Below are 12,477 nucleotides of genomic sequence, written 5' to 3' on the forward strand. Positions count from 1 at the left end.
TTTAGTGTTTAGAGAGTTGATTTCTTGTTGTAAAACTCAGCAGATTCATTTGCTTTGGCGTGATCAAAAAACTGTTTACCGAAATCAATTTTGAATAACTAAAAAGTTAACTAAGCAGCTAAAACTCCTGAAGTATCTTATAGTAGTGCTGCCATAACTGAAATTTAATTTTAATGACTTCTTCAAGCCAAAAGACTGCTTGATTTAAATAATACAACACAAAAAAATGTCTTTATTTGGATGATAGACTTATAATTCGAATAAATTGTACATTCACATTTCTCTGCCGAGATCCGACATGTATAAATATCAGTAAATATTCATGTTTGTTTAAAGATTTAACAAATATTCGTTAGACAACTTCACAGTTCCTCCTTTTCGGACGCAGTCTTGGTGACCTTGTGAACCCTGAAGACCTCCAGGATGTTCAGTTTCCTCAGCAGCTCCTCCTTCTTGGCCTCGGTGACCTTGCCGGCCTTGAGCCGCAGCAGTCGCTTGGTCTCCTCCTCCAGGAAGTCGTATCCCATCTCGTTGATCTTGCGCATGTAGATCAGATAGGCCTTGGCGTTCTGCTGCTGCTCAGGATTGGTCAGCAGCTCCTGCTTGGCCTGCAGCTCCTTGATGAGTTTCAGCTGCTCTGCATCGGGGATGTTGGCATAGTTCTTGAGCACTTCGTTGAACTCCTTGATGCAGCCATCACGACCGATATAAAGCGGTGTGTTGGCACTGACAAAGGCCTTCAGATTGTCCAGCGTCACGTCCAAGTGGCTGGGAAGCTGGACGTACTCCTCAGCGTTGCCCTTGAACAGGAAGATGCTCGGGAAGTTCTTGTCGTCGACTTTGTAGCGGTCGCCCAGGGCCTGGCAAAGGGTGTTACCAAGTTAGCAATAATAGTTAAATCAAGTGCGGAATTATACAAAATACAAGGAAGTTTCCCACACAGGATTCCACAAACAAAGATCACCAGGATTGCAATCATTACACCATATCTAAGTGCCTGGGAATCCATAAGAAACTCACCTTGTTCTCCAGTTCCCCGTAGTCCTTGACACCCACGGTGGCTATCAGCAGATCTTGAGTTGCCTTGTGGGCGGACTTGGAGAAGGCGGTGAAGGCCTCATGCTTTTCGCCATACGGATATGCAATGTCGAATTTCACTATGGAGTAGGGAAACCGCTCCACCGCCTGCTGGAAACTCAGCTCGTCCAGATCCACGCAGCCCGGGCAGGTGACGGCCCAGGTGGAGGGCAGCGAGTGGAAGGCGACCAGGAGCAGTGTTACCAAAATATGCATCATCTTCGTGGCAAAAACTAGAGACTTCTGAACTTGACCCTACTCTTGCCGATCGTCAGCGCAAACTGGCTAAAAACGAGCGAGAGAAGAGCGGTGAAGTGGTGTTCGAGTTTGAGTTGTGGGCCAGTTTACGCTTCGCTCGGCTAAATTGTTTGGCTGCTTTGGCCAACTCACTCAGTTCTGGGCTCTCTGAAATTCTCGGCTCCACGATTTCTCGATCGAGTTGAATGACACGTCAGTGAAAAGAAGCGGCTCTCTCACTCAAAACCGGCTATTTCGTTGGCCAGCTCTTGTTGTTAGTTCAGCTGTTTTGGCTTCTATGTGGGCCTATTGTAACTCTCGTAGGGAGATTTATTATGTAATGCCTGGTACCTAATGCGGGTACCTCGTTTTTGGCTGTCGCTTTTAAGCGTTGAAATAATTGTCATCCCAATAGCTGGGGAATGAGCCATGATGCCAAGCTGATAGAAAACTCATTTCGGGCAAAAACGATCAGTTGGCCAATAGAGCGTGCCACATTAAACCAGGCCAATTAGCCAGGTTCACAAAACCTGCAGTGCAGCGCAGCCTACAGGAAGTGGTAATTTGCAACTGTACTTGCGTTTGGCTATCTTTCGAATTGTGAACACCCTTTTGAAGTATATATCTACACATTTTTATTCATTTCAGTTTTGTCTGAAGCGGTTTTACCTATCTTGTTCAACTATATAAACAAACTAAATTCAAATGAAGTTAGCTCAAGATTCAGTGAGTTGATTTAATAGCAGATCGACCCCTGAAAGGCTTGCTAAGAGGTATGGAAACACCTGCCAGTGGATGGAAAACGAACCCCGTTTGCCATAATTTTCATTAGCCTGGAATTGAAATTTTCCCGGCACCAGATCCCACCCCCAATTCCAATTCTCCCACCCCTTTGTCCCGGTTAATGGACATTTTCGGCAATTGTCAATTAATAATTCATGTACGCGGCACACATGTTGGTCACCTCAAACCAAAAAGAACCACCGATGACCAAATGCCCCGCCCCCTTTGGCGGTCAAAATAGTTGGTTTAGTTTTTCCATTTGCGGTTTCGTTTGTCCACTCTACGGAAAATTGTACATCACGGCACGCAATTCGGACGGGAGGTACGGAAAAGCGTTGTGAGCTTCACACGATCGATACGGCCGACCGGTAAATTATCTTTCCTGATGGATGGGCGTGTGTCTTTTGTGTGGTGGGTTGGTGAATGGGTGGTTGGGTGGTTGGGTGTTCGATTGGTGCGTCAGGTGCAAGGAAAATCCAGCAGGCAATGCGCAATTTCCAAAAGAATTAACTGGAAGTGGGGCGGGGGTAATGCCTGATGGAGATTCAGTAATGGGGCCTGACATGCGTGTGTCAATCGCACAAAGGCCCGAAATTACCGGATTGGATGGTCGGGAGGTGCTCTATTTCCCTATTTGTAATGCTGACCTCTTTGCTGGCTGCGCGAAAAAAATGGAGTCCAAGTTCGGTGTGTATGCGGCTTATGGCGCACTTGTGTTTGCACTCCATTTATTATGCAACAGCAACAAAGGACAAGCAATTTGCTAAGTACACCCCAGTCGAGAGGCCTTCAAAACAACATGGAAAACTCCAACATAGCCTTCAATTAGCCGCCGTGACGGGCATTTTATTTTGAACACCTTGCCGCTGCCCGCCAGCTAAATCCTTCTTGGGCTTTAAAAATAAAAATCTAGATTATATTTGGACAAATTATGGGCACTGTCCGGCGAAGAACCTTCAAGAGTCCTCCAATTCCAATGCCATATACCAGCATGCCCCATATGGGGCATTAATATTACAAATGGTGCTACTTTTGCGTTAGTTTGGGTACAGCGGCACTAATAACACAATGACCTTTACGCGAAACGACCCCTTTGGGGTGGATGGGGTGGATGGGGTTGCTGGGGTTGCTGGGTGGCCCTGACCAATCGACATTAAAGTGATAAGCGCGCAAATTTCAGGACCTGGAACGGCTGCAATCTTGGCGCGGAAATCAAGCGATTGCGGCATTGTTTTTTATAGACCACCCACATCTATTGGGTTTGGAACAGCGGCCAATAGTCGAAGCTAATCGCCTCCTGCAGGACAGGTGCTCCATTTGGATACCGTGCAGTGAATTCTGTAAGGGGTATACTTGGCCACGTGTTTGACTTGAGTAATTACACCAATTACAGTCCTACGTATTTTAGGTAATGCCAATTTTTAGCTGCGCTAATTTACATATTACATATTATGCAAATGTTTTAAATAACATTTAATATATAATTTCTTCTTATTCATGGTGACAAGGTGAACTATTTTTAGCAATTACTAAAATATTTTTTAGAACCCTATGAAAGTTTTTTTCTTGCAGATTGCAGTGCCCTTGGTACTCAGCGTTTCGCAGGGTATCTATTGAAAATCATGCTCCCAGGACAAGCTTTATTTTTTGGCAGCCCCGCAGTCTAATTATGTGGCAGTACATTGAAGGCGGGCCATGAATTTTTCATGGCCCACGTATGCCAAGACATGCAATGTTGGGGCCAACTGGCCAACTGACAATTTGGATAGAAAATAGATGAAGTTGGGCCTGGGAGGGGGATTCGAGTTACCAACTTGCGTAAGAGGCCACGCGATTTCTAATCATGGAAAAACCCCGGTCTCGTTTACTGTAAACTTTTCACTGGGATCCAGGCACTTGTGAAGTTGAAGCTCATCAAATTTTTATGCCATGGCATAATTCCATAAATGGGCCATGGAATGACCCACCTGAAAAGGGCCATATGTTCCACCCCCCCTCCAAAAGAAAACTGGAAAAATAACTTCGGCAATAATTTGCATGCCCAAATCGAAACTGCCAAATGCTCAATAGGCGGTGCTCATCATAATTGGTATTTATTGAAAATGCCTTTTGGTTAACCCACACATCGGCTGTTCATAACCATAACCCTTGGCTTCGACTGCGCGAGAGAGGCTTAGGGGTTAAGGGTTAAGGGTCGTGGGTTAAGGGTGGACAGACGTAGGCCTGGATACCGCGTTTATAGCTTTTCATTTGCATTTATTGCCATTTCGATACGTGTGGCTATCAGGACTGGCAATTTGAGGCGTTTAGCGCAAATTTCTTTTCAATATTTGTGCACCCAATAAACCGAAATGGTCAGTTAGCCTTCCAATTTGATTGCAAATTTGTTTTTTCGGCTTTTATGCCAACTGCGTGCTGGGAATTCGAGAGCAAATCGTAGGTGGCTGAATGGCTTAAATGGTCAATGGTTTTCCACTGGACGGGAATGAGTTGCCTGCGCTAATTAATCACTCGAATGCATTATTATGTGTTCTGCGCTAATTACGCTTTTTCAATATTTGTCCAGGAAACCGCGGTCCAAATCAAATAAATTCGTTTGCCTTCCTTCAACATATTTCACTTTTTTTTTTTAAATGTTTATTATTATAAAGCGACGAATCCGTACATGCAGTACTAGTACCATAACATTGCAATTAAACATATAAATAATATAACCAAACTTCTCACTTATCGTGGGAAGACTAACAACAGAGTCTCAAACGTCGAGGGGGTCTTTAAAGCTGTCCAATTGTTTTGGCAAAGCCCTTTCTTTTAAGCCTTCTTAGAGGCCTGGCAGGGAGTAGGCGTCTTGCTAGCATGCTGTGGTGTCTTTTAAGCCTATCACTGTATCTGCTTGTGTGCCTTGAGATCTGTTCTTCCACTGTATGCAGATTAAGGTCCCGATGAAGGGTTGAGCTACGTACATAGTATGGGCAGTTGGTGATGGCACGCATTGCACGATTTTGCAAGACCTCAATGCGTTTATAGTTCGATTTTGCAGCAATACCCCAGATCTGCACTCCATATAGCCAGATCGGGGCTATACAGTGGGCGTATACTGCCCTTTTGGCTCTAAGTGTCATGGTGCTTCTTCTGTTGATCAACCATCGCAGTTGTTGCATTCTCTGACCGCATCTCCGTGCCGCAGCTTTTAAGTGTGGGCCAAAGGTCAACCGTTTGTCAAGGGTGATCCCAAGGTATTTAGCCTGCAGAGGTTGTTCTAGGGTTACGCCATCAAATTGTATGGGTGGTGTGCGCCTAATGAGAGTCTTCAAGGTGAAACAAGGATTGATGGTCTTATGTGGATTTACCTTTAAGTTCCATCTTTTGCACCATGCAGCCAAAGTATTGAGATACTCTTGGAGGCCACGTGCTGCCTCAGTGCAAGAACTGGAGCTGTATAACAGTGCGATATCGTCAGCGTAAGTGGCGAGTAGGGCCTTCCTGGGAGCTTCCATATGGTGCATATTTGGGCAAGGCAAATCCGCGGTAAATATTGAGTAGAGCAGCGGGCCGAGGACGCTGCCCTGCGGAACTCCAGCTCTCATGTAGCAAGGGGTTGAGTAGGTGCTTCTGACCCTGACCATGAACTTCCTATCTTCCAGGTAAGATTTCAGGACTCCATAGTATGGTGCTGGAAGCAGCTTTTTTATTTTGCAGAGTAGGCCGATATGCCAGACTCTGTCAAATGCTTGCTGCATGTCAATAAATACAGCATTGCAGTATTCCAAGTCGTCAAACGCCTGAATAATGTGCTTAACCAGTCTGTGAACCTGCTCCACAGTGCTGTGTCCCTGTCGAAATCCAAACTGGTGATCTGGGAGGATACGGCGCTCCTTAATAAAGTCACCTAGTCTGTTGGCAATCAGCCTTTCCCATATCTTGGATAGCGAAGACAGCAGACTTATGGGCCGATACGATTCCGGATCCTCTTCAGGTTTCCCAGGCTTATGTATCATGAGAATTGCTGCCATTTTCCACTGCTTTGGGAAGGACTGCACCCTAAATATAGCATTAAATATTTTCGCCATGTATAGGATGGCTCGGAGAGGTAGCGCTTTTAACGTGGCATTACAGACATTGTCGATGCCAGGAGTCTTCTTTATTGGCATTGATTTAATGACTTCGGCAATTTCCTCAACCCTGATTGGTTTAATTGGTAGCGACATTTGTAGGGGTATCTCTAGGCTGTCAAGCGTCTCTCGATTCTGCTCCATTGTAGCGAATTGGTAATGGGTGAACCTAGTCTCCAAATGATTTGCAAAGGAATTGGCCTGTTCCTCCTCGTTTTTAGCAAGTTCACCTCCCGGGCATCTAATGGGTACCTGTCTGAACGGTTGTCTTTTGAGGGATTTGGTGGACTTCCAGAGTGAATACCCAGCATCCACCGTATAGTCCATAGAAGCCAGCTTCTGCTCAAAAAAGATACTTCGAAGGTCTCTTACCACATTTCGTAGTTGTTTTGCAGCACGGTTCCATAAGATGCGGTCCCAGGGATCTTGAGATCGGATTGCTCGCCTTCTGAGTCTCCTTTTCTGTGTCAGGAGCTCTCTAGCCTCTCTTGTTAGGGATATTCCATAGGGGGTGCCTGTCCGAGGAACAGAAGGCGTAGATGCAGTCGCAGCCCTGTGAATACTTTGCGTAAGGTGATCAACAGCCATTTCAATTTCTTCACCAGAATTTAGCGTGATGTTCAACGGGATCATGCTCTCCAGTTGTTGACTAAAAGCGAGCGGGTCAGTGTGCTTGTTGACTAATCGTGGACTTGGATTCACATGGGTACTATCTGTCACAATACTGATGATCAAAGGCAAGTGATCGGAGTCCAGATCCCAACTTTGTGTTATACTTGTTAGGGAATCTGGTATACCATGATGCACCGCGAAGTCAATGCAGGAAGGCGTATGACTGGGTACATAAGGATACCTGGTTGGCGAACCAGTTGCAAGTATCTTAGCTCCAGTGATAGAGATGGCTTCCGCTAGCTCACGCCCCCGGGGTGAATTGTAGGTGTCGCCCCAAAGCCAGTGTCGGGCGTTCCAGTCGCCACCAATCATATACCGTTGGCCGCAAGAGCGTATTGTGTCAGTAAATTGTCTTTCGTCGATACTAACACTGGGAGGACAGTAAATGGCGCCGAACTGCACGTCACCCAGTCCTGTAGCTACTTTTACTGTAGACATTTGTATGCTGCGTGTCTCTATGACCCTTTGCGGGAAATGGCGAAGAGTTGTCCTAACGAACACGGCTGCTCCACCAACGCTATTATTATTTTGCGATGGCCTAAATGCTGGATAGAAAGCATAACCATATATCTTAACAGTATCCCCTCTTTTAATTCTAAGTTCCGTCACAAGAAGAATGTCCACGCTATTATTGTGCGCGTAAAGCTCAATATCTTTAGCTTTTCTTGAAATGCCGTTGGCATTCCAAATAAGAATCTTTAGTGGATTCATTGTGGGTGTGGAGCGTTGTTAGAAAGCTGGTAGGTATGTTCATTCCCAGCTCCTTGCTTTAACATGGTGGTTATTTCAAATACCATTCTTTCGAGCTTTTCAAGTCGTTGATTGGTTTGATTTCTGTGATGTTGCTGATCTTGTTGCTGCTGTTGCAACCACATAAGAAACTGATGTTGTTGTTGTTGTTGCATTTGCTGCTGCCATTCTTGGAACTGTTGTTGTTGCTGTTGTAACAATGCTTGGACGTCAAGTGAATTATTTTGCTGAGTGTTCAGTCGTTGTTGCTGCGATAACTGTTGCGTTTGTAAGTTATATAAACGTCGCTGAGCTGGTCCATCCTTGGAGGGAGTTGTATTAGAGTATTCTTTTGCTACTGTGGCATAGGATACTTTTGTATTTACCCCAGGGCCTATAGATGGTTGATGCTGTACCATATTTTGGTGTTGTTGTGTTGGTTGCTGATCTTCAGTTGACTGGTTAGTACTCTTACGGCGATTAATCTGCACGGAAGGAAACTGTTGCTGATCTCTATGGTTGAACCCATGATTCTGCCTATTTAAGTGATTCGCCTTCTTCGCAGGCCCCATAGATCTGCGGAGAAGCTCCTGGTACTTATGGCAACCTTTATAACTAGCCATGTGATCGTGAGAACAGTGATAGCATGTGGGCAGAGCATCTACAGGACGTGTACATTGTGTGGTTTGGTGATTTTCACCACACCTGGCACAATTTGGATGTCTGCGGCAGTATTTAGCTGTATGGCCATACTCCTGGCAACGTCGACATTGTGCAATTTCACTAGACTTTCGCATCCTTTCGATCCGTATTTTCTGTCGGCAAAGGGTCTTCACGTGATAAATTTCATTAATATTAGGGCAGGGCTTAATGTTAATGAAAAAAATATTGAGTTTTTCATCTTTATTAACCCTTGAACTAGGGTTGTGAATGTGAAGTACTTCATAGCCTAAACATTTCAGATCGGCCGTTATATCTTTGTTTTGTGTGCTGTGATGTAAGTCCCTTACTACAATTCTGTGTGCTTTTTCTGTCAGCATTTGGTAAGTGTGAAACTGCATACCAATTTCATCCATATAGCTAACAATTTTTCTGTAAGTGTCACTGTCTTTGGGAAATATTCTGACTGTTTCCCCTTGGTTAGCTTTGACTACGACGTTATCTAGACTTGCCTTTTCTTGTATGAGCTCAAATAGGTCATTTAAGTTGCTAATATTAACAACAATTTGGGGTGGTTTTTTAAAATCTTTGAGTTGATTGTTGGCGTTAGATGTTTCCTGGGATTTATTGGCAGTATTGTTTTCTGCAGATTGAAATTCGTCCATGCGGGCACTAGCATCATCGGCATCCTCAGACATCATGTCTTCCCCGTTTTCTTCATTAGTAATGATGTCCGTGTCGAGAATAGCAAACCTGTTACTAGAGCTTGCCTTCTGGTTAATTGTGGGGACCAAGTGCGGGCCCTGGGTACTGCTCACTCTTTTCGGTTTAAGGATGGGGGACAGTGGCTTTGCATTTTTTCTCTTGCCTGCTTTCCGATTTTGATCATCCAGTAATCTTCTGGCAGCACCGCTTAGATTTTTTGCTGCAATGTCGGGGCTGGTCAATTGGGAACATTCTTGGTTTGCTACACTTGAACCAGAACAGATGCTGCTCATTGTGGGATTTGCCATTGTGTATATGGTGCTGCTACTGGCACTAGAAAATGTCACTGTTGTTGTGGTGGGACTGCTTTGAGACTTATTGCATGTAATGCGTTGAATTTCTGATCGGCACTCGTCTCTAATCTTACTAGGTAATTTTCCAGCTATTGAGAACATTTTTTCATGATCAATCTGCTTCTTTATAAGCTGAGAGTCATCGAAACTGTTTTCATTCATTGTTTTTATATTGTCTTAATATTCAGCAAATAATTTGCGGGCCCAAATGTCCGGAACAGAGCATAAACAGTTCGGTTTTACTGATAAGCAAAGTTTGTTTACCTCTTGTGCAGTTCTGCGCGGGGTGAGGTAGATGACTTGCCCGAAGGGCAGAAAGCACCGTTTGAATGCACTTCACCTGATGCACTTTTTGTTTTTGTCAAACTGCCGACACCGCTCAAAGCAGCGCCCAAATAAATGATTTGTGCTATTTTGAGCACAAAAGGGAATGCACCGATAAGCAAAAAATAAATCACTTTTGCATGCGCGCGACACAACCGATCTCTTTGACTGCCAGAGTAGGAATCACATATTTCACTGACAATAGAGCTAATGGTAGTTTCCTGGCCGATTGACTGGCTTACCTTATCGAAAGGAAAATTCCATTAGCATACGGCCTATTAATTAGCCAAAAACGAAGGTGGCTTAAGCGGCGTGAGTTGGTTGGATTGGTAATTTGCTGCTTCAGGTTTTAGGATTTAATTGGGTCTAGGAGAAACTGTACTTTTCCTTTGGCGGCGCTAACTACTTAGCATCCAGTTAAAACATTTACGCAGTTTCCCAAGTTTACTATGCTATTTAATGCGCTAATATACCAACTAAGATAAATGTATCGTTTTTCCACATTTTGCTAGCTTTCTGTTTCCTTGTTCGATATTTTGTTTAAACCAAGCTTTTAAGGATATTAAGGCTGCTAACATTAAGCACACAGTGTTATTCGAATAAGGATCGTTCTAATGCACCCGTTCGCTTACCATTTCCCAGCGGATTTTCCGCAGGGGAAGCGCTGGTATAACAGTTGAGGCGGGAAATTCGAGTGGCGCATGCGTGGTTCCCGCTCCGAGCAAAAGGACTTCCAACGCCTGACCACATTGCACCCACTCTATCCGGGGTTAGGGTATTTGTTTACAAACAAATGCAGAGCAGCCAGCAGCAAAGGGGTAAGCTGCACTTTCACAAGCCGCCGCCCATGCGAATACTCCCAATAATCACCTCAACTTGTTGCTCGGCCGTTTTCCGCGGGGGGCAGGGAGGGGCAATTACTTAACCGAGTGGGTGGGTGGTGGGTGGTGAGACCTCAGCAGACAGACATGCAAATTGCAGTTTCATGTGGCAGAATTTGATTGCTACCGCCTTTCGGGGGCAGCGCCGCCGCTCAATTCGCATGACATTTTCCAACATTCTTTTTCGCTTTGCAGGATAACGCCCTCCTGGACATTTGTTTTATAACATTTGAGCATTTGGCCATTTGGGCATTTGGGGCGCAAATGGTCGTCAAATCTAATTGGCGATGTCGCGTCGCAAATACCTGAAATTGCAGGGCGCGCAGTTGATTTTTTGCACTGATTCCGATGCGGATGTCAGCTGGGGATTACGGAACGGATCGATGCATCGGCGGGTTAATGTGCTGCCGTACTCAGATATTCCATTACTTTGTAGCTGCGGCGAAGAACAACAAAAACTGGCAACTAGCAACTAGAAACTAGAAACAACGGGCCAAAGTTGATGCAATAATTTGCCACAACTTTTCCGAGTGACCACAACAACATGCAATATGCAGTGGGCTCGTCAAAACTACACTGCAAATAAAGTCCCACTAATATATTTTCAAGTATATATTTTCGCTATACAAATAATAAAAGTGTTTTCCTTGTTTCCGAAATGCTCTAAATTGCTCAACTTGCAGACGAGACCAATTGCATATGAAAAAAGACATATGTACATCTATTTTTTGTGTGCAGAAGGCGCAGCGATATTTTCGCAAGAGGATTTTCAAACAGCGCGTTTTAAAAAATGCATGAGCGGACTGAGCCCAATGCGGTTATCGTGTCCTTTGGGGTGGATATGTGTTTGTAACAGGGACATGGACATGCAGGTGCAAATTCCTGGCAGCGCCGGGTGAACTGACTGGCGGATTGACTGAATGACGGACGGATTGACCGCATGATTTTCAGCATGTGAGCGCCTTTCGGCTGGCATTTTATCGGCGGAGCGCGTTTTATATCTAAACTATGAATCAATGCATTAGTCAGTCACCTTGTACGCTCTACTTTAATTACGGCTTTTTACGCTGCACCTGAAATGCCCGTTCCCCAATCGTCCTTTTCCAAACTCTCTGCCTTCGACACGATTTCCTTTCTATTTCAACCGCAGGCTGACATTTTTTGCATGTTGTGGCTGCGAATTAAAAATTGCATACAAAAAATGGCGGCCAACAAGCCAGTGATCAGTACTCGACTGTGGCATACCGCCTAATCCTTTTTCACCACATTTGCCTAAGCGATTCACGTTAAATAAAGCACTTAAAGTAATTACCATAATGAAGCAACAGCGGCATTTATTTCTACACGCTTGGCTTATCCCAATTTGAGTATGGATCACATTTATTGTTGTAGCCAAATTAGAGCTTATCTCAACATACCCCTGTCCTTGGGCAATACAGGGTGTAAATAGCGAAATGAAATTCCTGGCACAGAACGTAATATTATTAGCGGGGCAGCCTGGCCGACCGCCTCCACTTGATGGCGAGCAACTGGGGGCATAAATATTGCATTACAATCGCTTTGCCCCTTTCCGAGCTGCCGGAGGTTCCACCTCCACGTGGTGTGTGGTGACCCACACCATGCCCCCTGGGGGGGGGGGTGTGCAATTGCGAATTGGATTTCATGTTAATGCGGGGTCCTTATCGCCGGTCATGTGCTTGGACGGTCAGCAATGGGTTCATTTGTGTTCTATTTGGCCGGTAATTTCACTTAATTGCGATGACGTTGTGTGCAAAAACCATGGTGGGCTGGGAGACCCAGTGGATTGCTGATTTATATCGCCAGCGAGCGAGGGAGCACGGTCCATCAAATATTCAGCGGTCCGTGGCTTATTGAAAACCACAAATGGCCATTTCAGCAAGTGCGAATGCCCGGAGGGAGCCTTCCAGAAAAGCACTCTATCGG

At 45.0% G+C, this 12,477-nt stretch overlaps 1 protein-coding gene across 1 annotated transcript; it reads right to left on the minus strand.

The window, feature by feature from the left end:
• Nucleotides 1-203: 203 nt before the first annotated feature.
• Nucleotides 204-1,707, minus strand: LOC6547102 (protein windbeutel). Its single transcript, XM_001974746.3, has 2 exons — nucleotides 1,021-1,707; nucleotides 204-860 (listed from the first exon to the last, which is right to left on the minus strand). The coding sequence occupies exons 1-2, from the start codon at nucleotides 1,294-1,296 to the stop codon at nucleotides 363-365; spliced, it is 774 nt and encodes a 257-aa protein (XP_001974782.1). The 5' UTR covers nucleotides 1,297-1,707; the 3' UTR covers nucleotides 204-362.
• Between the last annotated feature and the right edge of the window lie 10,770 nt (nucleotides 1,708-12,477).

Source organism: Drosophila erecta, unplaced genomic scaffold (genome assembly GCF_003286155.1).
Source record: "Drosophila erecta strain 14021-0224.00,06,07 unplaced genomic scaffold, DereRS2 tig00000092-arrow-pilon, whole genome shotgun sequence".
In the NCBI taxonomy this organism is placed as follows: Eukaryota; Metazoa; Arthropoda; class Insecta; order Diptera; family Drosophilidae; genus Drosophila; species Drosophila erecta.